The sequence below is a fragment of the Podarcis muralis genome, chromosome 3 (assembly GCF_964188315.1).
Source record: "Podarcis muralis chromosome 3, rPodMur119.hap1.1, whole genome shotgun sequence".
Classification (NCBI taxonomy): Eukaryota; Metazoa; Chordata; class Lepidosauria; order Squamata; family Lacertidae; genus Podarcis; species Podarcis muralis.
This window is the reverse complement of record NC_135657.1, coordinates 98,706,415-98,733,691: the sequence shown is the minus strand read 5'-3', so window position 1 is coordinate 98,733,691 and position 27,277 is coordinate 98,706,415. Positions and strand designations below refer to the sequence as shown.

General features: G+C 42.1%; 1 protein-coding gene across 3 annotated transcripts in view; it reads left to right on the top strand.

Moving 5' to 3' along the window:
• CSMD1 (CUB and Sushi multiple domains 1) overlaps positions 1 to 27,277 on the top strand; it is a 939,172-nt gene that overhangs the window by 284,284 nt on the left and 627,611 nt on the right. For all 3 annotated transcript variants that reach the window (XM_077926388.1, XM_028722385.2, XM_077926389.1), the window contains one exon: positions 23,691 to 23,803. In XM_077926388.1, coding sequence (XP_077782514.1) covers positions 23,691 to 23,803 — 113 coding nt within the window. The remainder of the gene's footprint in view (positions 1 to 23,690; positions 23,804 to 27,277) is intronic.

Here is a 27,277-nt window from a genome sequence, read left to right as displayed (position 1 = left end):
ACGGTGTCTTCAAAGCATGTACGTTATTGGTTACCAAGGACACAATGTAGTTTCTTGCAAAGAAAACTAAAGTGCAGTGGATATCTTCAAATGTCAATAAACAGCAGTAGCATATCCACTTGAGGCTATCAAGTTTCAGTTATGAGAGAACAACACATGTTGGCAGAAGACTCTTTTGCACAGCACTCAGGGGCAAACCTGGGTTTGTCACTGAATATATACCCAATGATGGCTGCTTTATTACTGTACTTGCATGATGCGTTCGTAAGGATATGTTTATAGTAAGTCATTGGGTTACTGCATTTGCAGTTTGTGATAAAAGGTAAAGGTACCCCTGCCCGTACGGGCCAGTCTTGACAGACTCTAGGGTTGTGCGCCCATCTCACTCAAGAGGCCGGGGGCCAGCGCTGTCCGGAGACACTTCCGGGTCACGTGGCCAGCGTGACAAGCTGCATCTGGCGAGCCAGCGCAGCACACGGAACACCGTTTACCTTCCCGCTGGTAAGCGGTCCCTATTTATCTACTTGCACCCGGGGGTGCTTTCGAACTGCTGGGTTGGCAGGCGCTGGGATCGAACGACGGGAGTGCACCCCGCTGCGGGGATTCGAACCGCCGACCATGCAATCGGCAAGTCCTAGGCGCTGAGGTTTTACCCACAGTGCCACCCACATCCCTACATCGCAGTTTGTGATAGTTAAGCCTTAATTTCTGTCTGAAGTTAGGCTTACCTTAAATGTTTCCTTCCCCATGTGTTTACCTGCGATGCTGATGGAATTGCTGTTGGTTTTTCAGAATTCTCATTTATTGTTTCATTTTTTATGCATGCTACTATGGTCTGCTAGTTCGGCTGGGCTTGCAGCACAGATGAAGTATATGCACTTTGAATCCTCTATTTATATTACGACTGTTTTCACCCTAAAGTAAGTTCCTTGACCTTTTCAAGGGCAAAATATTGCTGCCTACGGAGCTGCAAATTCTACAGAGCTGCATAGTATCTATGCACATTCAGGAAACAATTCTTTTCTAAGGATGAGTTCAACAGGAAACAAAGGCGTCTAGTCCCTTAGCAGAGCCAATAGGATGGCATTGTTTCCATTCTCTCCCTTTGATACAGCCTGATTAAATGGCTAGTGCTAGGATACAGTTGAACTTAAATTCATGTTGCTTTTTTTTAACAACAACCTAATTATGTATCCAAGTACCCCCTCCATTACAGCCCTAGACTCTTTTATCTGGAGATAAGCACCACTGAACTCAACGGGACTTACTTTTGAGTAGGTGTCCGTAGGATTGTGCTGTAAAAACCAGGCATAAAAATTCTGGCACTAGCAAATAACAGCTGTTTCACTACTAGAACAATTTCATTTTTCATTACTTAATTGCCCATGTTTAATGTAGGGACTACTTGTACTTAATAATAGCATTTCATTTGTAGTAATGTGCAATACTTGGCCTGTGATCGCACATTCAGGGTGTGGCATTGCTGAGGTCATCAAGTGAGAAATGTGCACACCTAAGTAACTGGAATTGCTGAAAAATGTGATACAAGTTTACTGCTGAAGTGGCCAAGTGTTATGTACTGTGCTGATGTTTCAGCTGAGCCAAAATGTTGTGCCAATTCAAGGAGTCTGGTGGTGCCATAATTTTCCTTCTCTGGCTTTGGGTCATTTCTGGATGTTCCACTTTGGTTGGGTTCAAACTCAGGTGCTTCACAATGGGCTGCAATTTAGGCCATTGGCTTCTGTCTTCTGTCCTGTGGTTGTTAGCAGTAGTCTGTAACTATATTTCTAGTGCATGACCTAGTTTGTTCCTTATACCCTACTACTGTGTTTCTTATGTTCAGGCATTAAAAGCTCCATCACTCTGCATCTACATGGAGTAACTGAATTCCCACTGCCACCTTGACTGTTCTCTGTTCAACAATAGCTCTCCATAGTGCCCCCCTCCCCCATAATTTTTGTCTCACTGGAAAGGATATGCCTACTGCTATTTTTCTAGAAAAAGAGGTGCCAGAACTCACCACAAACACATCCCTCATTCTCTTAGAATGGCAATGGTGCCCACCTGAGAGTAACTGAAAAGGGGGAAAAAGAAAAGACAAGAAAAGAAAAGAAAAAAAGAAGAATAGAAAAGCCCTGGCTATGCCATTTTACCAAATGATATTCAATATATCTGAATATCACTTTCTGTCCAGAGGATAGCCCCTGAATGGTTCTTTCTCATAACTGTAGAAACCACTGTCTCGTGAACCAAATCTAAATCATAAATGCAGCACTTTCGCACACTTTTGGGATTGGCATCATCGTCTGGCTGCAAATCTGTCACTTCAGAAGTGGTTTAGAGTACCCCCCTAGGGGCAAGAAAGGATATCTGTGGATGGTGATGATTAAAACATTTTATATTCTGCCTTTCTTTTCAAGAATAAATACTAAGGCAGTTCACAACCGAATAAAAGCCAGCATTCGGCTTCTGCAGGGCATGGTTCAATGACGTGGCTATTTTAATTCTGTATTTTATTAATCATAGCGTCATAGAATTGTAGAGTTTGAAGGGACCCCCAAGAGTATATCGTATATCTACTCCAATCCCCAGAAATGATTTTAATATACAATATATAAAGCAGGGACGCCATTGGGATATGCTTCTGAGGAGCAGTTCCTCATCCAGCAGTGGGGAAAGCTTTCCCCACACCTCCAGTGGAGAAGAGAGGGAAGGGACCAGCCAAGCGAGGAGAGGGCTCAAAGATGCTTCTGAGAGCCCAAGCGCCTCACCTAGCCCAGCTGGCCAGGAGGCACACACACTACTTCCGTGGCCTAGCTTGCACAGAGGGGTGAAACGCAAGGCAGGGAGGTGGAGATTTGGGGTGTCTTAAGTTCTTAAAGGTAAAGGTAAAGGGATCCCTGACCATTAAGTTCAGTCGTGACTGACTCTGGGGTTGCGGCGCACATCTCGCTTTATTGGCCAAGGGAGCCGGTGTACAGCTTCTGGGTCATGTGGCCAGCATGACTAAGATGCTTCTGGCGAACCAGAGCAGCGCACGGAAACGCTGTTTACCTTCCCACTGGAGCAGTACCTTTTTATCTAATTGCACTTTGACGTGCTTTTGAACTGCTAGGTTGGCAAGAGCAGGGACCGAGCAATGGGAGCTCACCCCATCACGGGGATTTGAACCACCAACCTTCTGATCGGCAAATCCTAGGGTCTGTAGTTTAACCCACAGCGCCACCCTCGTTCCTATGTCTAAGTTCTTATGTTAGGGGGAAAGCCAGAAAGGGCCACTCCCGGATTCTGAAAGTGACTAAGACAGTCATGAACTTTGTGTATCTGCACTGTAAATAGTTTGCACAATAAAACCTGTAAAAGACAGGTTGGAGTCCTGCCTGGTTACTCACGAGCAACCACCACACAGCATCTGACAATAGGATATGCATTTCTGCAAACAAACAAATAAATTATATCGGACACAGTGGGGAAGCAGTGATCATTGCCCGAATTCGGTAAAGTGAGTCATTGTGACTAAACCCGGAAAGCAGTGGGGCTTATTGGAGTGGTGGGACCATTGCTACATATTCAGTCCTACCACTTGCACCGGCTGGAACAAACCACAGGCAGCACATTGTTCAGGCCTGTATGTGCTCGACTCCTGTTCCACCCCACACTCCAGAATTCCCTGTTTCTTGGCTTCCTGTGTGGTGCTTCTGGTACGAATTCATTCAGTGGGCAGAATGGACGATCCTACACTAGTGCCGTGATACTGGTGTCAATCCTCAGGGGGAGGCTACATGAGGCTGGCAGGGCTGGGTGGAGAGACAGCTATGTCTGTTCCACAAACACACCAGCACAACATTGAAAGGGGTTTGGATTGAAGCCTAAACCCCATTGAAGTCAACTGAACTTAAGAGTCTACTGGTGCATATCAGTGCCATTGGTTTTCAAGGAAATCCAGTTGTCAGAAATGCTTCTGAAAGGAGGAGAGTTGCTGGACCATCCCTGGAGAACCCTGGACCAACCCACCATGGATGTCCTGCTGCTGGTCTTGACTCTGGGTTCTGGGTGAGGTGAGGTGGCGAGGTTAAAAAGGAGGGGGGAAATGCCAGGCTGGTGTGAAGGGTTTTTGGATTATGGAGAAGGGGGCCAGTGTTGAGTTTTGATTTTTATTTGCTAGTAGGGTGGGAGTATAGCTTTGTTTATTGTTTGCATATTGCTAATGTTTTTTTTTAATAACTGTTATGAGGGCAGATGTTTTCTTTTTCCAAAATGCTGTATGGAATATTAATGTATTCTGTGATTCCACATTTGGAGTATAATAAGTAAATAAATATATTGCTGAAGGCCATGCATTAGCAATGCATGTTTTGTTGCCCTTTTCTGTAGCACCCTCGTCTTTATTTCTCAAATCATTCTGCATCCTGGCTGCCCGATAATATTGACATCTATTTATCTAAGCAGAAATAGCCTTTCGTATAAGTTTGCAATGTAAAAGGGTGCCGTGATTACTGCGGTAAGTCCTGCCAAAATGTATAATGCATGACTGTGGATTGGCAGTGCCTCTGACACTGGAATATGTTCTTCTAGCAAAAGAACAAGCCACAAGGTGTTGATGGTATTGCTCTGACCTTGTCGTTGATTCATGTGGCATTCGACTTCTTTAGGTGTTCCAGGAATAGAATGTTGTTGGTTGCTTTGCACTTAGCTATTCACTGGATATAGAAAACGTGCATTTTTTTTTACAAGCTATATAACCACTTCCTCCTTACCCTTGCACCCTGTAGCACCTCTTCATGCAGTTCCAGAGGGATTCCCAATCCTGTGGTGCACATTTTCAGGGGGTGCAGAGACCTGCAAGGAGGAGGAGGAATTGGTAATAATTGCTCCCACTTCTTCCTACAGCAGAATGTCAGGAGATCGAAGCCTATGTGTTTAAATACATAGATTGAAGTATTTAAGCTTGTCGTTCCTTGCCTGTGGGTCAGTATGTTTTCATTCTTCAAAGTTTCATAACAGGTCTGGGCACATTAGCATTGTGTTTAATCTCTTGGGTCCGAAAACTTAGGTTTCTAACTTTCCACAGCAGTCCCTTCAAGTCCCTTATTGTGTTCCTCTAATTACAGCAGTATGGACTTGTTTGCTACAAGAATGATCTTAATCCACTGGAGCATTCAGGGATTATTTGAATACACGCTTTCCCTCTAATATTTGATTCTGACACCCTCATACACCAGTGCGTTGTTGAAACATAAAACACCTTAATGGAAGAAGCATGGGACATGGTGGGGGGGGGGGCGTAGTCACACAAATTCTCCTCTAGATTAGAAGCCTGTGAAATTGTCTGGTATATGCAGAACAAAAAGAAGAAAGAGGTTTTTTGTGTTTTAAAAAAATGTTTTTATTAGCAATTTCAACATAACATATCAAAACATATCGTATTATTTTTCCTCTTCTCCCCCCCCCTCAAACCCTCCCCCTGAGATTTCCCTCAGCTCCTCTCTGATTTCTCAAACCATATTATTCTCTGCATGTTATAAAATTATAGAGGTCCTCACATTATCTGTCTACCTTATTATCAATCAATAAATTTGTGTATGTTTATTCAAAACCTGCCAAGGAGTCCAATTTATTTTGTTGTCTTTTTAAGTAATTTGTGAAAAGTTCCCATTCTTCTTTAAAGTCACAGTTGTCCTTATCTCGCAATTTGTACGTCAGTTTAGCCAGTTCTGCATAGTTCATCAATTTCTCTTGCCATTGTTCTTTTGTCAGGATTTCCTCATTCTTCCATCCTTGTGCTATCAAGACTCTTGCCGCTGTTGTTGAATACGTAAATAAATTCTTTGTTTTCCTTGGCAGGTCTTGTCCTACAATCCCTAACAAAAATGCTTCTGGTTTTTTAACAAATGTCCTTTGAAAAAGGTGTTTTTAATAAGAAGTTTAAAGAATGTCTGAATGGAGTGTCAGCTATGTGTATTTAAATCCAAAAAATCATGCATCTTTAATAAGTCAAGCAATTAACCTCGGGGAGACTGAGATGTCGTTGCTTTATTGACAAAACAAACATGAATGAGGTGCGTTTAAAAATATTTGTATTCAGACAAGAGCTAATTGTTCTCTGGAGAAAGCTCTTTTAGGCTCAGCAAAAGTGACGAGTCATTAATGAGTTCAAATTGTTCAAAACATTGGAATTTTATAAATTTTTGCTTTGATGGTTAATTTGTTCCCTCTTTCTCAGCACTTCTGTTCCAAATATATTGCTTGTGTACATAAATGCATATATGCGCAAAACTAGACCTGTCAGCATTTTGAAGCATTAGGGAGCCGTCCTCTATACCAGCTGTGGGGCTGTAGGATATGGTGGAAACTTCCATATGCCAGTCATTTATGAGGCGCAACACTGGTATGATGCTACACAAGCATTTCTGCTGTGCAGGCACAATTCTGCTAGCAAAGCAGCTGTAAATTTGTCTCTGGATGCAGGAGCTTCTCCCAATCATTTGTAATGTGGGGTCAAAGCTAAACGTCCATGTCTATGATACCTGATATTTTCTACCAGGTTAGGGTTTCTAGTGCAGTCCACTTGCTTATATGACTTGTTCTTAAAGCAGTGGCAGGGGAGAGAAATGTCCCATGATGTGTCTGCTTATGACTGAGTGGGCAAGGGACACCTCTGTGGTGTCAACAGGTCCAACATAACTCTTGCTGGCCTGTGTGAGGTAACATCCCCCTTGACAAGGGTTTGAATTTGCACCTCCGGTTTCCCAATCCTATGTCATGTGCCGCAGGAGTCTGCTGCTGTCAGTGTGCGGTTGTGTCTTCCCTGGTTGCTTATATTTCCCTTTCCTTCCTTGGCAAACAATTCTTTATCCTCCCTCATTGGAAACTGGACCCTTGTCTCAAGGAGGATTGTATGTGTTCTCCCAAGGCAGCTGTTTGGGTACTGCATTTTGCCTCTCTTCCTTGCCTTTGTGTTATCATCGAAAACAGAAGATGCTATGGTATCTGGACCACAAGTTTAGCATGAGTGAACAGAAGGAAATATTTCCAGCTAAGGACGTTCAGGGTTTCAGCCTTAATGTCCTAAGTGCTATCAAATCAAATGTTCAGATACCTGTAGGCAACGTAGAAAAGAAATGCAAAGCCCTTGCAACATGATATTATTGAGTTTGTTGCAGCAAAATGTGGTGTGGCTTCATTAATTAGTGTCCCTAATAACCCCCACATTTCTCTCTCTCTTGATTGCCTTCTCCCTCCTTGCATTTTGCACCTCTACCTTCCCCCCTCCCTCCTTTCTGGCGTCAGTTGTAATCTCAAGAGGCAACCCTTAAGGGAAATGTTTGTAAAAAAGAAGAAGCAAAAAGCCTGTGCCTGAAGCCAGAGATAGTTCTAGAAGCCTGAGGGCCTGTTATATGTGCACTTAGAATAGGTAATTACAGAGACAAGGCCTGTGATAAGAGTTGCAGAGTGAGTGGTTCAGTATCTTCTTGTCATCCCTGGATGATAAATAAAACTTCGGTTTTAATAAAATGGATCACTGTCATCTCTGAGGAATAATCTGCCTGGCTGAGCTGCTGCAGAGCTACGTAATATTTGTGAAAACGTGAAACTTTTGAAAACTTTACTCACTATGGTTAAAATCACTGGTTAATATATATATAACCTCTTTCAGTAAGGTATTCAAGGAATAGGGTACTGCAGATGTCTAACTAGGGCTGCAATCATGTACACATTCACTAATGGGAGAGTTCAATTGAATGTATCAGGATTTTCCAAAAAAAAACAAAACTGGCCCAATGGCTGCCAGTGGCTTGAATTAATTAATTTTAGAATGAATGATTTTAGAGTGTTGTTTATGTTGTACTTTTGTACTGTTTTATTGTTGTTAGCCGCCCTGAGCCCGGCTAAGGCTGGGGAGGGCGGGATATAAATAAAATTTATTATTATTATTATTATTATTATTATTAAAATTAAAATGTAGGATTGCACTGTGGATTCCTTTGAAGAACTTCCTTCATGTAACACAGAATGCTGCATTAGACTATGCCAGTCAGTCTAGCTTAGTATTGTCAACAATGACTGGCAGAAAATCTCAAAGGTTTGAAGTAGGATTAAACCTGGGACCTGTCATGTGCAAAGCATGTACTCTTAAAACTGCTCTGGTTGAGATTTTTTTGATTTTTTTTGGGGGGGGGGGGTAATCCAGAATGATACAATGGTATGAAAAACTGCCAAGAGCTCAAGAAGAACAAGATGGGTTGGTTTATGGGATCCTCCTAAATCGAGGGTCCTGGTTGCGCTCAGGCCCCTTAAGCCACCCCCACGGGGTGAGTTGTTACTAGGCGTGGCCCAAGCCTTGTCAGTTGGGCCCTGGGATCGTGCCTGGCTGGTTGGGCCAAGTGAGGCAGGTGGCATGATCCCAGAGTCCTATAAATGCGGCAGTGTGATGTGGGTGGGGCACATTAATTTTTGGGTCATGTTTCCTCATGAGGCACTTTTGGCGCAATAGCATTAACCCAGTTGCAACAAATAATGCCTGGAAGTGGGTAGACTGCAAGGTAGTGCGGAAGGTGTTATCCATGGGTGGCAGGGTGATCCCCCACCCAGGCACTGCATTCTCTAATGCAGCCCTGTTTAGGGCAGATGGAGTGCATTTACCTGACGATGATGTTGGTTGGCCGAAGTCCATGATGGCTTGAAGGACTGGTTGAAAGGTGAGGGTATTGGCGGTGAGCGCTAGGCTCATGTGGCGATTAGGCATTGGTTTATAGAAATGTGTGGGAGGGGAGGTGTGGCCATCACCTGCCCCTCCAGAATTAGGGTATTCCGCTTGAGGGGCTAGGGCCATGCCAGGACCCCAGGAACCCCAGGGTAAGCTTCAATTGATCTTCACCGATGTTGCTCCCGTGCTTGGTGTTTACCCTTTCAGACTGCCAGCCAGAGAGGCAGGAGTCAGTTATAGTCTCTGACCAATGTCTAGGCCAATACCACTCAATTTGTTTTCTAATCAAGAAAGTTGTGGCCAAACTTCTGCCCAAAAACTTGAACTAAAATTATGTGTCCATTTGAATTTATTTACTGGGGAAGGGCTTGGGGGCCTCAGGGCGCAACCACCCATCTTTCTTCTGACAAATGCTATCAACCAGGGTGACCAATGTGGTTTCAGTGTGCCATGATCAGACTTGAAGCTACATTAAAATGGATCCAAGTAATCTGTCTTTTCCAAGTGTGTCAAGCAGGCGTGTAAAAGTTTGATGAATTGAGCAGGTGCTTCTGGTCCATAACTGAGCCCCATGTACTGCATTGTTAAGCATTTCTTACCAGAACATATATAGTAAAGAAGATTCAGCATTTGTCTAATCATAAAGACTACACTATTGGAAGTACAGTTAATGGAGAGCTTTTGACATTTTTGAAGGGCAAGATTTGCATTCTGCCCTTCAAAAAATGTCCTGCCTCCCAAGGGAAAAAAAAACAATCATTTAAAAAATAAATAAAATAAAAACAGCACATCAAAGCAGCATTGATAATGGTCTGGGGGAAATGGAAAAAAACAAGTCGGCATTAAGAGTCCATTAAAAGGGGTCAAAATCTTCAGATATTAATCTGGATGCTAGGTTAACAAAGAACCAGAATATGTTTTAATTATCTATATAGCCAAAGATCTGTCCAGTCATGATCACCATGAATCTTTATACTCTTTTGGTATAAAGTATGGCTGAAAAGGTAATGGAGTAGGTGCCAGGGGAAAATCAGTAGCAACCAGAATAGCTAGACTTAGTCCTTCTAATTCAGGGGGAAGTTTCTACTTATTGCAAAACAGAAGATCCTAGCTTATGTGTTAGCTAGACACCTACAGACATATCCAGAAGAATAATGAAATATCTAGAAACACCATCCTGTAGGTTGCATAGCGATCCTGCAAGAGAAGCACACAAAAATTATAATATTGCACATGCTGAAATCATGAGGCCACTGTTACAAAATCCAATAGGACCAGGTGAATTCTGTAGCTGACTGCTGAGTCCCCATTTCCAAATTCTCTAGTGGGATCTGCTTGGCATTTTCCTTTGCATAGACTCCGCCAGCACATTTCAATAGTAGCCCTAATTTTATATACATATTGGGATGCGGGTGGTGCTGTGGGTTAAACCACAGAGCCTAGGACTTGCCGAATCCCCGCGACGGGGTGAGCTCCCGTTGCTTGGTCCCAGCTCCTGCCCACCTAGCAGTTCAAAATCACGTCAAAGTGCAAGTAGATAAATAGGTACCGCTCTGGCGGGAAGGTAAACTGAGTTTCCGTGCGCTGCTCTGGTTTGCCAGAAGTGGCTTAGTCATGCTGGCCACATGACCTGGAAGCTGTACACCGGCTCCCTTGGCCAATAAAGTGAGATGAGCGCCGCAACCCCAGAGTCGGCCACAACTGGGACCTAATGGTCAGGGGTCCCTTTACCTACACACATATATATGTGTGTGTGTGTGTGTCTCCCACATTTTCTTCTGGATCCCCACCTCTCTTTTGCAAAATTCATAATCTGGAAGTTCATTAATCTAAACTGTTTTAAGAAAAGCAAGATAAAACACATTTTGTCAACCTTAAAATATAGGCTCAAGTTATGTATCTGGCCAGAAAGTGTGAATCATAGATTCATATTGCTAATTCAATAACTTTTTATATCCTTTGATTCAGAGTTGGATAATATGTCGACTTTTGGGAAGCTTATTTTTCTGCTTAGCTGCCTGATGCGGACCGAGGGTATGGTGCTCTCTTCTCCTCCGTGGTTATTATGCTGTCATACAGCTGCATTGCCCTGCCAAATTCCTATGGCTGTTTTGGGATATATTAAATCATGAGTTTGATTGCTAACTGAACGCTTTTCAACAATTTGCTCTGAAACAGATTGTTTTTCTCCCTATCCCATTCCGAAGGATAAGCACTGTGTTTACTTGTGTACATAGAATGGCAATGGTAAGTTTGTAAAGGCAACAGTTTGCAAGATCGTTTTATTTTAACAAAGTGGCATTGTTTGTTTCCTTAGTTGCAATGCTTTTCAAGTAGGAAATGCTATCAGAGGGGGGTTTAGGGTAGCAGGGCTGGTTCGCCCACACTGGATGTCGCAGGGGGCGCCACAACAATACTGTGGAATGAAGTGAGAGAGGCGGGGGGCACTGAATTTTAGCGTTGCACAAGGCACCCCTGAAATTTGACAGCCCAAAGACCACCGCTGATGCGGTTACAGCAAGTGGGTATGGGGGTGAAACATACAGCAGGCTTTCCCAGCTGCAAACATGAGTCTTTGGCATGAGTGTTTGATGATAATAGTAATAATACTAACAATCCATTAAATAATAATCCTTGGTTGGCTGGAAAGAACAGGCTGTGTGTTCATTCTAGTTGTGCATATATGACATTGTATGAGACAGGCACTACACGTGGAGCACATGTATGAATTGGGTCCTATCTGATTTTCTTAAATTATTTTTATATGTACATGCTCTCATAATTAGAATCCCCATATCTGGACCTGGGGAGAACATGGAAATTACCGTATTTTTTGCTCTATAAGACTCACTTTTTCCCTCCTAAAAAGTAAGGGGAAATGTGTATGCGTGTTATGGAGCGAATGCAGGCTGCGCAGCTATCGCAGAAGCCAGAACAGCAAGAGGGATTGCTGCTTTCACTGCACAGCGATCCCTCTTGCTATTCTGGCTTTTGAGATTCAGAATTTTTTTTTTCTTGTTTTCCTCCTCCAAAAACTAGGTGCGTCTTGTGGTCTGATGCGTCTTATAGAGCGAAAAATACGGTATATATCCATAACCACAGGCACCATATTCTGAAGCACATTGAGGGGACCCAACCCAATATCCTAACGTTCTGCACCCGGCTCTACATTCAGCCTCAACAAGGGAGGCCCCCAGTCCCCTCCTAAAACAAATTGAGAGGGTCCACAGTGGCTCGGCCCCCAGGAGCCGATGTCCATAACCAAAAACTACCTAGGAGATAGTGTCAGATATAACCAAAGTATGGAAGTGGTTTGTTTTAAGGAAGTTGATGTGCACAGTGAACTATAAATCCCTGAAAATCCTGGGTTCTAATTACATGATGGAGCCTCCCTCCCAATATCTGCATTCAGATATGAAGTCAAGGCCCTTAACATGCTCCCACTGAGGAACAAAGTTTGTGGGTGGTAGCATGGTCAACAGCCGTCTTGGTCATGACATCCAGTTTGTGGAATTTCCTCTTCTCTAGCTGTGTAGTGGTCTCCTTCATTACTGAATTTTAGGGGTTGCTTTGAAATGATGTTTGGAGATGTTAGGCTTATGGGACAGAGCAAGCTGTTCATGTTTAATGGAATTGGGATATCCACAACGGTCACTGTTTTTATCTTATGTATTTAATATCAGGTTACAGTTTTAAAACTTTGGTATGTTTAATAGTTTTATTCAATTTGTCTGTGCATTTGTGTGCATGTGCATGCACAATATATTTGTAAGAACACCCTGGAATCTCATTCAAACGAGAACAGGTTGAAAATGTAAACACCTAAATATTTTCAACATTCTATTTTGATAGTCTTTTAATCGCTCGGCCTTTTGGCTAAGATCAAGTGTAGTATTTTAACGCACTTTCTACTGCCTAAAAAGTGCTCAGTATAACTTCTATGATCATTGCCTTGTGTGACTGATATTTACCAGTAATTGCCAAATGTAAGATGCTTTCCATAAAAAGTTCCATAGCAGAAACAATTTTCCTTTAACAATTCTGTCATTTCACTTATTCGTCTCCTCCAATATTTATTTTAATACAGATTGCGTATGTTTCATTTGATAGCCCGAAAGCCCCCTTTTTGCAATATAATAGTTGTCAGAGTTCCTACAAAATGAAAAAGGTACAATAATGAACACATTTGTGGCACATTTAAGGTCTAACCTTTCTTCTGACATTGCATTATCTTTCTGTAATGCTGCTCTTGAAGTGAAAATAAAAGAGCAATTTGCATTTGAAGTGCACCATCATTCTCCGGCCATTGAAAATGCCAACTCAGAAACCAGATCCGCTTCTTCCTAGCTGTCAGTCAATTATAATTTTAGGCTGCAGTTCTAGACATACTGAATGAGGATCTAGTCCCACTGAACTCAGTGGGACTGACTTATGAATAGACATGTATATGATTACACAGTATCATAGTTCCTATGGACAACCCATATGACAACCACCCATTGGTGTCGATGGTGGGGGGGATATACTGAGCTGAATAAATCTGAATGAAGGGGAGAAAGTACCGAAAACAGTTCAACTATGGCAGCTCTGCAATATCAATAAACAAATCACATGGAAAACTAGTTTTTATTGACTTGGGGCTGGGGAAAGAAGAATTACTGGGAAAGGGAAAAAGAAAACCTATGGTAGAGAAAGGTATCCTGTATCCTGATGCCCCAGTTACTCAGTTCAAGTTCCATTCATTTCAGGGAAATTGACTTCTAAGAAAGTGTGTGTGACAAGGGTCGGGCAGAATTAATCCTCCAAATGCACTGTTCCATTTGCAGAAGCAAAAATTATCAATTTTCAGGGGTAGGCTGCCAAAAGTTCATATGTTGTTGTGAGGTCTGTTTCCCAGAGTATAGGTTCCAAAATAAAAAATTCTGCAGAGTTTCCAAAACTTTAATGGAGTTCAGATGAGAGCTCCAGATTTCAACACCATAGAGAATCTGAGTAAGCACTTTGCCACCAAGTTGCTGGAAATTTCTCCAGCTTTAAGCCATCAAAATGTAGATGCTAGAATGAGAGGTGACTGAGTAGATGAGACCACATTTTATGCCTCTTGGGTTTTGGGACAATAGTAGTAGATGGTACCTTTCAACAGCTTTGTGTTATATCCTTCAATTTATGTAGGCAAAATGAAATTAAAGTTACTTAGCTGCGGTAGAATTCAAACCACATTTGCCTCCACATATTGGTTTTCACTGAATTCAGTTAGATGAACCCTGAATACAGCTTTGTTTTTGAAAATGGTACTTGCCAGAAGCACTGTGAGTTTATCTAATTATCGGAGATCTAAAAAGCAGAAGCACAGACACTATCAGGGGATTTCAACAGATTTTGTCTTCTTGACACTTGTTTTACTTAACATTCTAAGTTTAATCGTTGAGGAACGTTCTATCATGCCTTTAAACCTGGCAAAATATGATAATTTTCATGCTAAAAGATACACAAGGGAACCAAAAGGTGCATGGAGTAAGCAATGAATCCCTAAGCAACATGTTTGGCATATAAACAATTTTAATTTGGGATATGCCTTTATAACTCTACCGAAAAGATGTGCAATGAGCACTTGGGAGTCACCGCTATTAATAAAAAAGTGATGTTGTAACTTGCCATCTGCTCTTATTTTATAAAAATTTCAAGTATCCAGTAATCAAGTAACTTTCAAATGTCTGCTGGGAGCTTAGATTGACTGAGACTTGTGTTTGAAAGGGATTTGGGAGCTGAAATAGAACCAAATGCATGGCATTTCTTTGAGGCAGAAAAAGCTGCTGAAGTTGATATTGTCCCAGATCAGGAAATAGGTTGGAATTTTTGCCTCGCTGATTCACCCCTTTGAGGTTGTGTGAATGGCTTAACCAAACCTGAATGCTGGAGAGACTGTTGAGAAAAGGACTCATTTTATCATAACTGGTGGTGATGGTGGTAAAAATGAAGCACATTTGTGGGGAAGTTATAAAAGACACTTTATATCAGATAAAAAAATTAGCCTTGCTATTATTATTTGATTGTCCAGATAAGGATGTATATTACCAAGAGCTTGTCGTCATGATTATTATTTTTAGAAATAATAATAATAATAATATTTTTTATTTATACCCTGCCCTCCCCAGCCAAGGCCCGGCTCAGAGCGGCTTACAAGCAATAATAAAAACAAGTTGAATGATTACAACTTAAAAACAAAATTAAAATACAACATTAAAATATTGAAACATTAAAATATTAAAATGTAGCCTCATCGCAGGAGGAGAAGGAAAGGAAAAAAGAAAGAGAGGGAGGGAATCAAATTGGCTCCAAGCCAAAGGCCAGGCGGAACAACTCTGTCTTACAAGCCCTGCGGAAAGAAATCAGATCCTGCAGGGCCCTGGTCTCATGAGGCAGAGCGTTCCACCAGGCTGGAGCCAGAGTTGAAAAGGCCCTGGCTCTGGTTGAAGCCAATCTAACTTCCTTAGGGCCCGGGACCACTAGGGTGTTGCTATTTATGGACCTTGAGGCTCTCCGTGGGGCATACCGGGAGAGGCGGTCCCATAGGTACGAGGGTCCTAGGCCGTGACGGGCTTTAAAGGTCAAAAGTAGCACCTTAAATCTGACCCTGTACTCTACCGGGAGCCAGTGCAGTTTGAAAAGCACTGGGTGAATATGCTCCCATGGCAGAGACCCCGTGAGGAGCCTCGCTGCAGCATTCTGCACCCTCTGGAGTTTCTGGGTCAGCTTCAAGGGCAGCCCCGCATAGAGTGAATTACAATAGTCAAGCCTGGAGATGACCGTCGCATGGATCACTGTGGCCAGGTCGTGGCGGGAAAGGTAAGGGACCAACTGCTTGATGCGGCGAAGGTGGAAAAATGTCGCCTTGGCTGTTGCTGTAACTTGCGCCTCCATGGAAAGGGAGGCGTCAAGGATTACACCCAAACTCTTAACGGAAGGCAATGACACTAATTGGGCCCCCACAAGAGAAGGGAGTTGGTCCCTCATCCCCATGCCATCCCGACCCAGCATAGGACCTCTGTCTTCGAAGGATTTAGTTTCAATCGGCTCCCACGAAACCATCTGGCCACAGCTTCCAAGCATCTGGTCAGTGTGTTCGGGGCCGAGTCAGTGTGGCCATCCATCAGCAGATAGAGCTGAGTGTCATCAGCATATTGGTGACAGCCCAGCCCAAAGCTCCGGATAATCTGGGCAAGGGGGCGCATAAAGAAGTTAAAAAGCATCGGGGAGAGAATTGCGCCCTGCGGCACTCCACACACCAAGGAATGGCGCGATGACATTTCACTCTCTAGTGCCACCCTCTGTCCCCGACCAGAGATAAAAGAGCACAGCCAGTTACGGGCTATGCCCTGTATCCCCATGTCTGTGAGGTGGTGGTCCAGAAGGTCATGATTAACCATGTCAAAGGCTGCTGACAAATCTAAAAGGATCAGCAGTCCTGACCCGCCTCGATCCAGTTGTCTACGGAGATCATCTGTTAGGGCAACCAGAGCCGTCTCGGTCCCAAAACCAGGACGGAAACCGGACTGAAATGGATCTAAAGCCGATGTTTCCTCCAGAAACCTACCAAGCTGTTCAGCAACCGCTCTCTCAATTACCTTACCCAGATATGGAAGATTTGAAACTGGACGGTAATTGGATAGGTCTAAGGGATCTAATGAAGTTTTCTTTAAGAGTGGACACACTACTGCTTCCTTCATTTCCCCTGGGAATGTCCCCGTGTCAAGGGACAAATTGATAATTTCAACCAGGGGGGGTCCGTGCAACATCTGGACACTCCCTAATCTGCCAAGATGGGCACGGATCAAGGAGGCAGGTGGTGGGCCTACCAACTTGAAGGAATCTATCCACATCAGCAGGGAGTATCCGATCGAAATGGTCCAACACTGGACCTGAAGTCAGTCAAGGGGCCTCCAGTTCAGTCACTGTATCTAAATTGGCAGGGAGGTCATGGCAGAGCAAAAGGACTTTCTCCGCAAAAAAGCTCTCGAATGCCTCACAGCTGTGGGTCAAATTTGTGCTTAAATTTGGTTGTCCATCTAAGGACGTTATTGACCTAATTATTCTAAAAAGTTGTGCCAGGCGAGAGCTAGCAGATGCAATGGAAGCTGCAAAGTAAGATTTCTTAGCAGCTTTCATAGCCATCTCATAGGCTTCCATAAGCGTCCTATAAGATGTTCTTGAGGCTCCGTCACGAGTCCGTCGCCATACTCGCTCTAGCCGTCTGAGATCCCGCTTCATTTTCCGGAGCTCCTCAGTAAACCAAGGGGCCCGGTTTCGACGGGGTCGCAGAGGGTGGTATCTCATCAATGGCTGCCAAGAGCCGGTTATTCCAGTCCTCAACAACGTCATCTAATGAGTCGCCAGGAGGAGCAGGGTCCCGCAAGGCTTGTCGGAATCTATCAGGATCCATCTATTTTTGTGGACGAGCCCAAATAGGTTCGCCACCCAAGCAGGGGAGGAGCGGGAAGTCAATCTTGGCTTTCAGAGTGTAGTGATCAGACCATGGCACTTCCACAGGGGGGAGCATGATCACATCTATGCCAGCCCCAAAGATCAGATCCAGCGTGTGGCCTGCTTGATGAGTGGGGCCCAAAACAAACTGGGAGAGCCCTAGTGTTGCCATGGAAGTCACTAGGTCCAGAGCCTGTGAGGAGGGAGCGGCATCAGCATGGACGTTGAAGTCTCCCAAAACCAGTAGGTTTGGGAACTCCAAGGCCCAGCCCGCCACCACCTCCAGCAGGTCTGACAGGGTGGCTGCCGGTGTGCTGGGTGGTCGGTACACCAGCCAGACAGCCAAGCTCTCCTTGGTGCCCCACACGAGACCAACACATTTAGAAGCAGTGTGACTTCTAAATAGTCAAAAGGTGAAACCAACTTGCTGTAAAACACTGGTATAGCCACATGCCACTCCAATCTCTAATAAGATTCTGGGGGTTCCAGGTGCTCGCCCAGGGCCATGTTTCCATTGTGAATTCAGGACTTGGTGGAGTGTAGCATTTCAATATATATGTTTCGTTTTACACCTATATACACCAGGATCTACATGGAGAGGAAGAGAGTCCACAGCATTACATCTCCAGAATGCCAATAATAATAATAATAATAATAATAATAATAATTTTATTTATACCCATTTGAATAGTAAAAACACAATATAGCATTAAACATTAAAAACTTCCCTAAACAGGGCTGCCTTCAGATGTCTTTTAAAAGTAGCATGATTCACAATATATTGGCAGGCCGTGTCAAAAATTATGAAACCAATATCACAATATGGACTTCAAATCAGTTTTGGACAATATATCAATATATTACCCAGCCCTTGTGCCCACAGCAGTTTCTCTTTGCTTCTCTCATAGCTTTAGCAAGCTTAGAGCCAAAGCAGTAGTCAGTTATTGTTCCAGGTTCCACCCGCCCCCCCAAAAAAGAATGAGAGTTGAAGCCTGCAAAGTTAATACAAATATGTGGTTGGTGCTTTTTTAAAAAATCGAGTTCTGTTGTCCTCTTATCGCCACTGTGGTTTTGTAAGCAATTTGCTGTTTAGGCAGAGAAAGTAGGTTTCTTCCTGCTCTACATTTCCAGATCAGCTCTATAGCTCTAAGAACAATTGCCTTTTTGGCTTTTAATGAGGTTTTGAGCTGAGGTTTTTTTACTCTTTCCTCCTAGTATAACAGTGCCATGTGAGGGCAGGGATGCACCCTTCCAATCAGTCTGATTTGAAGGTTGCATGCCTGTTGCATCCTCCTCACACACTACGCCCCTGATAAAGGCTGCCTTTGAGGCCAATCTCCCTCACCCACCTGGAGCTAAGCCCACAGGCAATGAGGGTGATGCAGAAAGCCCTACTCAAAATCGTGCTGTGGCTTAGGGAAAAGAGTTATGTATGCCTCCATTTTCCACAGGCCAGGGATGGTGGGCACTGTAGTGACTCAACTTTTTGCTTTACATTAATGTTGGTTCCCATACCAATAGATGTTTCCTTCTTCAGGTGTTACATTGGTTTACACTTTAAGTTTAACCTAGTTCAAACCAGCCCTTGTGCCTGAGTTTTTATTTGGTCATCAGGTCACAAATGAAAATGTTTTAAATACGGATTAAAATTTTTTATTTGTTCCAAAGGTGTGAGTAAATTATTTTTTTGACTGCTTCCCTTTGATTTGCTCCAGCAGTATCCCCCATTCGCCCCCATATGAACTGATAAGCCATTTGACAAATTACCTGAGTTCTTGCATATTTTTTTCTGGAAGAATTTTCTGATCTAATCTGAGAGGAGCTTTGAGAAGCTAAACCAGCATCTACAAAGGTTTTAATTGAAATTGAGAGCTTTTGAAAGTGAGTACAGTAGCTGTAATCGTAATATTACCTGCTTTTGAGAAGGATATATCTGTGCTCCTAAGACAGAGATAACTAAAATACTATGTAGAATTTCAGATATTTTCAAAATGCAATCCTTCAATTATGCTAGGTGACCTGACAATATTGGGTGACAATTTAAATTAAGGTTTGAATAAAATGTCTTCTAGCACAATGGAAGATGGAATTAATGTTCCCTGCCTTATGAATAAATTCACCTTTCTAATAAGGTTAAATAATTGAATGATTATGGATGTTAATATGACAGAGGAGTCTTTCCAAGAAAATATATTTTCTCCAGGATATATATGACAGTATCTTTCTTCCTATTTGAACTATCAAGCTCCAAATAAAATAACTTCATTTCCAACAAAAGTTTATTCACTTTTTTTTTAAAAAAAAGTTTACTCTAAAAAATAAGGTAGAGGTGAAAGGCTAAAGCTGGAGTTTGCATTCTCATGGATAATAATGGGTTAAAAAACCATTAAGCACAATATAGCTAGGCTGATCATTTTTTATTTCTCATTTCTTTAAAGAGACCACATGCTCATTTCTTCCACTGCTAGATTTTTGACTGGATCACTTCATTAGACCACTGCTTTATAGTTTCATAATCACATTTGTAAACAGAGAAAGGTTATGGCCTGAGATTATGGAAGGGCATATATTATATGATACATACATACTTTGGACTTGGCTAATTGTACCCAAATACGGAAAATAAACTGATAATTGGTGTTAGAAACAAGACACGGTTCTATAAAGAGCACCTATAAAAGGAGTTTTCCAAAAGAAATACAGTACAACTGAATGAGGTGCAAAATGCTTTCAGAATGGAGGTGTGCAACAGGTTTCTTTTGGTATGTTTATCCCATTATTTTAGATACTCAGTGCTGTTTTTGCTTTGCTTTCATTGAAACTGGATACATTTTGTAGATTATTTGTTTAACTCAACTTTTGTCTCATTTTCATTGGCTACCATTTCTTAAAAATTTTACTGCCAACTTTCAAAAGGTAGTGTACAGGAACTACCCTTCAAGCAGTCACATAGCATTTGAAGTATACACACTTCAGAAAAAAAGTAGTTTGTGTCAAAACAACTTCAGTATTCCTTGAAATCAGATGAAGCAGACATATTGGCTGTCGTTTGTCAATAATACAGGTCTCAACGGCAGACGTCATCCTAGAGGTGGAAATATTTACTAAAACAATATAAGATCAAGATATAGTCACCATGGCACTGCATAAATACATCCTGAAATTTAGTGTAGCATGTGTGTGTACGAAATATATCAAGTCAATAGATATTAAAAAATTATACACCTCTCAATATTAGCCAGCTGCTGTCTCTTCAAAAATAATCAAGTTACATGGATAGAAAAATACTAGACTGCTTTGAGAATTTGTAGTCAATGTTACTGATAATGAACTTTGAGGTCCGTTGGGATGTGCCTTTGAGCACAAACAAAACATCTGGTCATTAAAGGCCTGATATCACAACAAAGAAGACAAAAGGATTCAGACTTTGGCAGGGGTGCCGAGTTGAATTCAAATACCTGGGGGGGGGGCGACTCAGGTAAGCCCCAACCTGCATAATCAATCACAACACACACACACACACACACACACACACACACACACACACACACCATTTGAATGGCAATACCCATCAAATTTGTAGGAGCCTTCAGCCCCTAGTAGTTGGCTCCTATGGTCTTTTGTAATGGTAGTTTACTATGTTAATGCTATAGTCTATAGTTATGACTCAAGCCTATTCTTTAAGGCAGGCATCCCCAAACATGACCCTCCAGATGTTTCGGGATTACAATTCCCATCATCTCTGACCATTGGTCCTGTTAGCTAGGGATGATGGGAGTTGTAGTCTCAAAACAGCTGGAAGGCAGAGTTTGGGGATGCCTGCTTTAAGGCTACTTGTCCTACAACTTTTCTTTGTACAGGTGTGCACTAGTATCACAGTTTGCCAGCAATGTTTGAAAATCATACAGGTGCCTTCTTTGCTACGCGCACACTGTTGGGAAGTCATAATTTCATTTTCACATGGAGTTGATATACATGGGCTTTTCTCTCTAGCAGTGTATACTTCTGTGGAGAATCCAGTATTGTGTGACCCAACTTCACTTTCCGCTGCTACCCATGGGGCACATGGGGGACTGCAGGGGTGAGGAGAGGAATGAGAAATCTTGTTATGCAAGCTGAAATATGTTCTGCTTATGCATGGAAAACATGGGATACAACTTTCTGTAAATTACAGTTTTTGAAGAATTTGCTAACAATTATAGTTCAAAAGATTTCTGGAACATACATGCGAATATTTAATGGAATAAACCATTGTTGGTGACAGGACTGCATGCCTATCCAGTCAGAAGTAAGGTCCTTTTATGTTAAATGGAAATTACTCACTGCTAAATGTGCATAGATCTGCAGTCTTTGAGAATTAATCCTCCTTTGCTAGAGGTTGCATACCTTTTGATTTGGGAATGCTGTTGTCTGTGTAGGTCGGTTCTCACGAGGCAAGACACCTTTATTGAACAGCAAGAACCTTTATTGAACTAACAGAACTAGACAACAGAGGTGAAGCAACTGCTTATATACATTTCTGAAGGCCTGGGCCACTCCCACTCCCAACATGATTGGCTATCTAAACTTTCAAGCTGTGAATCATAACTCAGAGTTTAAGGGCCAATGACAGAGGCCCAAATCCTTAATTGTTCTGTGATTGGATATCATGTATTGAATCAGAACACTGGCTCAGAATCTTTAGTCCAGACTAAAGCTCAGGCAAACACAAACCACTGAATACATAACAGGACTTGCCACATGATCTACATAATAATATTTCTTTTACCACTCTAATGCTCATGAAACCTCCTTAACTGGTTTTGCCTGGCCATCTGTTAGATATTCTGTAACTGTGATTTCTGCAGTGCAGCAGGTTGGATGAAATGGCCCATCCAATTCTGCAATTCTATGACACAGTTGACATTAACCACATGGGTGCGTTTGTATATGCTTACCTACACAGACTGTGTGGGCATCTTTCCATATGAGCAGGTTACCATGCACAGAATCTCCCATGTGTTTCAGAATCACGGCAGCAACTGCGCCAACAGCTTAATCTAAAAAAATGGGCAATTATGTTTTCACTAATGTTTTCACTAATACCACCTATTTCTACCTTCACAGTTCATTAAGACCTTTGAAGGAAAAGTAAGCAAAGAAAAACTATTTGAACATGAATATTTTAAAGCCTTCAGATTTAGTTCTATTGTCACCTTGCACTGTGCATTCAAATAGAGATAGTTTTCTTGCTTGGTTTTTCCTGTCTAGATATAACTCCTGGATTAGGGACAGTTTCACAATATGCCACAATGGAGAAGCTACCTAAAATGGTCTATGCAAGGCAGTTCCACATACTATGGGGCCTATGGGCATCCTCACAACTTATCAGGGTTCAGTTTCCTCAGAAAGGTGTATTTAGGATATATGGTTTATTTACACATATATGCAACCTGAGCCTATGACGGAGGGGCTCACAGCATTAACATCCCAAGAGGTTCTTGCTTCTCCCATAACCACAGCCTTGGATTCCAGCAGAAATCAGGCATGGTTCTTCCTCTCAGCTGCCCAGCCTGCAGCTTCTCACTTCTAGTTCACACACAGCTCAACTCTTGCCTTTGTCTTTCTAACCACCAGTGAGTTGTGGGAGGGAGGCCCGCCCATTTTTATCTGGCACAGAGCCACTTCCTTTGTTATGTTTAGTGGCCCATACTTAGAGGGCCATTACCAAGAAACTTGTCTGGCTATTCCAGCAATTTGAATCCTTGCCAGAGCCAAGAATTCAAAGGGACTCAGACATACAGCATAACCGCCCCCTCCTATCAACTCACAACAACATTTTTGCCACTTTTTTTCTGGCATTATTTTATATACCAGCTGGTCATATTCAAGTGCAAGAAGTGCTGCTTTCAGAGCAATGGGTTTCATGTGCTTTGGCACAAAGCTAAACATTTGACAGTGTCACTTTGAGAATAGGGAGCTTCGACTGCCTGGGTTCGCTCAAGAAGGAATGAAAATGCAAAAACACTATCCAAACAGCAGCACAGCCAGCAAACCAAAGAACAGTGGCTATGGGCAGTTGTGAAAAGTAAAAACAAACCATGATTAATTGTTTGGGGAGAGATGTTGGCTCCATCCCCCAAATCATTTCCAAGGTTAGTATCCAAACCTGTAGTACACTCAGGCCAACATTAATTTACACGCATAGACACACACGTAGACCTCCCTGCTGGGAAGAGAGCAGAGCAGAGCTTAAGTCCTCTTTAATTATAGTCAGGATGAAGGGTGCCCCCCCCCAGCTCAGATGTGAAGTGTGCTATTAAAAAGTTTTCAAAAGATTTAGAAATATCAGTGGAGTACCTCCAGATGCTTTTTCAAGTCTTCAGGTATTCATCAAAGAAGTGGCTGCCAATATAAACATTTAAATGATGCTCTTTGGGAGTTTTGTTGTTGTTGTTGTTATTGTTGTTGTTACAATTAATAACAAATACTGTGGTTTCTTTTTGTCCCTTGCATCTTGCAGGCTTTCTGGATTTCAGCTGCCATCCTCCATAGTGAGCACAGGATCAATTATGACTCTCTGCTTCACTACAGACTTCGCTGTGAGTGCTCAAGGATTCAAGGCGATATATGAAGGTAGGGTTCAATAACTATTTTTGAATGATCTATTGAAGAAAGTTGGGAGGAAAAAAATGTTTTGAGGATGTATACAGAGTGGTTGGTGAGCCTGTTTTTCCTGTGGATTGACCTGAATCCCAGATTTGAAGGATTATATTTTGTTTATTGGAGTTACCTGTCTTGGTCATATCTATACTACAATATATTGAAATAACATGGTAAAAATTTGTTTTCAGTGAGTGGACTAGACTGGTATTTATTCAAACCCTTGCATGTTTGTTTCACCTTTATCTTTATATGGATTTGGTTTATTGTACATGATGTTTTCTGAATTCTGGAGAACTTGATGGATATGCGTAGACTCCTGAATATGCATTCAAAAGTTGGTGTGTTTTCTAGGCACTGATTAATGTGCTTTTCCAGTAGGAGCGGGGAGTAATTCAGATTTTTTTTTTTTTAAGATACCACTACTACTATGATGTGCAGTTTCTATTCTGAGTTCTGATTTTCATAAATCTCTTTCCCCGGGGGGGTAAAAGAGTTAAAATCATTTGCACAAGAACACTACAGCTGAAAACAATGGAATTATTCCAAACTTAGTAGAGAGTGAAACTTGTGGTCATTCATAGCAGAGTTTTGTTTTGCTTATTTGAATTAGAAAACAGCTTGCTTGTTTCAGAAAATGTTTGGCATGATAATGTTGATATTTGTTGCTCTGCAGTTGTGAGGCATTTGATTCTGAAGTTTTGTAATGATTGCCGGTCTACATTTCCTGGTTGAAGTTTGTGTTTGCTTTGGCACGGAGAAGTGTATGAAGGAAGGCTTTTCTAGAAATTGTTAAGTTTAGAAAATATTTGGTGTTCTCCTGCAAATAATAATCAAATAATAATTAAAAAAAAATACACACCAAAAAAACCAACCCTAGGCCCAGGACTGGGCAATATCTATGAGGCAAGGTGAGACAACCGCCTCAGGTGGCAAGGTCTACCTGGGCAGCTATGCAGATGTTGACCTTTCTTCCTCACCCCCCTAATTCTGATGTAGATCTTTCCTGACCCACTTTTTCCCTGACAAGGAGGGGGAATGCCATTTGGGAGTCTGTCTCAAGTGATGAAATGTCTTGGGCCAGCCCTGCCTCGTCTTTAAAGACATAGACTATTTACCTAAGCCTCTGGATTTCATGGTGTGCCTTGGTGCTATGGTCTTTGGAGGTGCTATGCTATGGAGGAAACCCTATTATTTTGAAATCATCCTTCTAAGCTTCAATATATAAAAGATCAGTAACAACTCTTATTTAGAATGCATCTAATAATAATATAAGTTCTAAGGATTTGATAACACATTTACTGGTGGCAGATAGAAAAACAAAAATAATTGTTATGGAAAGATGTGTTATAGAGCACTATCGGGGGGGAAACAAACCACTGTCTCCAAATGTTTGATACAAGGAAAAGCGCAGCAGCAAGATTTTAGCACTGTGGGGTGGGATTTTATTCAACATACGATGGACACGGGACAATATGAGGCAAACAATGAAGTGGTGAGAAGGGTGTGACTGGGGTGATTTACCCTAATTAATTATCCACCGTTGATGAAAACATCTGGAACCATTATGTAAGATTTAGATAAGATATATATGTGAGAGATACTGTATTATTTGAAGCATTTCCGTAATGGTTTTCTGGTTATGGAGTATAATATCAAATTGCACTTTTATTAGAAGACCCTATTTAGAAGACATAGGTCTCTGTGTATTTCTTCCTACTGGATGTCAGTTTTCTTCTAACCCATTCAGTGTGTGTTGGCTATAGGATAAAATATAATCCCTTGTGAAATTCCAGCAATGTCAGCCTGTGGCAGGGCTTTTTCTTGGGGGGGGGGGGACTCACTGCAACTCAGTTCTAGCACCTTTCAGGTGGGTGCCATTGTCATTCTAAAGAGAAGGAGGGAGGTGTTCCTGCTGAGTTCCAGAATCCCTGTTGTCAATGTGGCAATTAAACAAATTCACCTAAATAAGTGCTCGATACTTATGCATAATTTTGGTAGAATTCAGCTGCGAAATGATCAAAATCAGGTGTCTTTTATTCTGAAGATTCTTAATCTGATTTATGAATTCCTGTGGGAAATTGCAGCATTTAGTTCCTCAATTATCTTAAATCTAAACTTTGGGGATCTGCAGTTCGTTAAAAAAATAATAATAATGTGTCACATCCTGAGGTCTCTCAGTTTGATATAAGTGGCTGAAAAACAAAATAATCATTTTTATATCTTCTACACTATTAGCTAATTTCCCAGAGGGTTTCTTCACTAGAGGAATTATATCCAATTTCTGCTTCCTTGCTAGTTGATGAGTATCTGCTTTAGCTCATTTTTCAAAATGTTTTTGTTGCAAAACTTGGCATGTTGGGAAGAGTAAAACTGTCTGCAGCCCCTGCCCGACGCTTCCATTCATTTGTATATTCCACACACACAAAAGACTTTGTTTCCCCATCTGCTTCTGTATGGCATGTTGCCATTATCCCCATTACTAAGGAAATTAGGCTGGTGCTTCTTTACATTGGGATACACATACAAATGTTTGTACCATTGAGATGTCATGCAGAGGAACCACATCTTACTGAAAGCAATGCAGTGCAGAGGAAAAACATTCATGTTTAGATGTACAGTCAGATACAAATGTGGGTATAGTTCATTTGCACTGCATTATTTACCTTCAGTGGAATGTTGATTCGAATGCACATCCCAGTGTAAGGCAATTCATTTGCCTTGGCTATATTCTGTTAATAAATAAAATAAAATCAGGTAACATTGAGAAAGGGATGCGGGTGACACTGTGCGTCAAAACCACTGAGCCTCTTAGGCTTGCCAAACAGAAGGTCGGCAGTTCGAATCCCTGCAATGAGGTGAGCTCCCAGTTCCTGCCAACCTAGCAGTTCGAAAGCACATCAAAAATGCAAGTAGATAAATAGGTACCACTCTAGCGGGTAGGTAAAATGGTGTTTCCATGCACTGCTCTGGTTTCACCAGAAGCGGCTTACTCGTGCTGGCCACATGACCTGGAAAAATTGTCTGTGGACAAACGCTGGCTCCCTTGGCCTGTAAAGCGAGATGAGTGCTGCAACCCCAGAGTCATCTACAACTGGACTTAACTGTCAGGGGTCCATTACCTTTACCTTTTTAACATTGAGCCACAGCTTTTTGCCTTGGTATGGCCATTGAAAGCCCTCAACACCAGCAATCTGAGAGTCCTCAACACCACCTCTGAGACCAACTCTGTGAGCTCAGGCAGGCAGGAGAGTGCTTTTTAGTGAGGCAGGCGGTAAACCAACAGAATCTCTAATCTGTCACAATTACCCAGTGCCAGGAAGAAACATGCTACCCCCACAACTGGACAGAGAGTCTGGAGAGAGAGAGAGAGAGAGAGAGAGAAATCATATAGATCACAGCAACTCCCCCTCCCATCAAACCTTGTGTCAAGCAGTTAAGAAAATT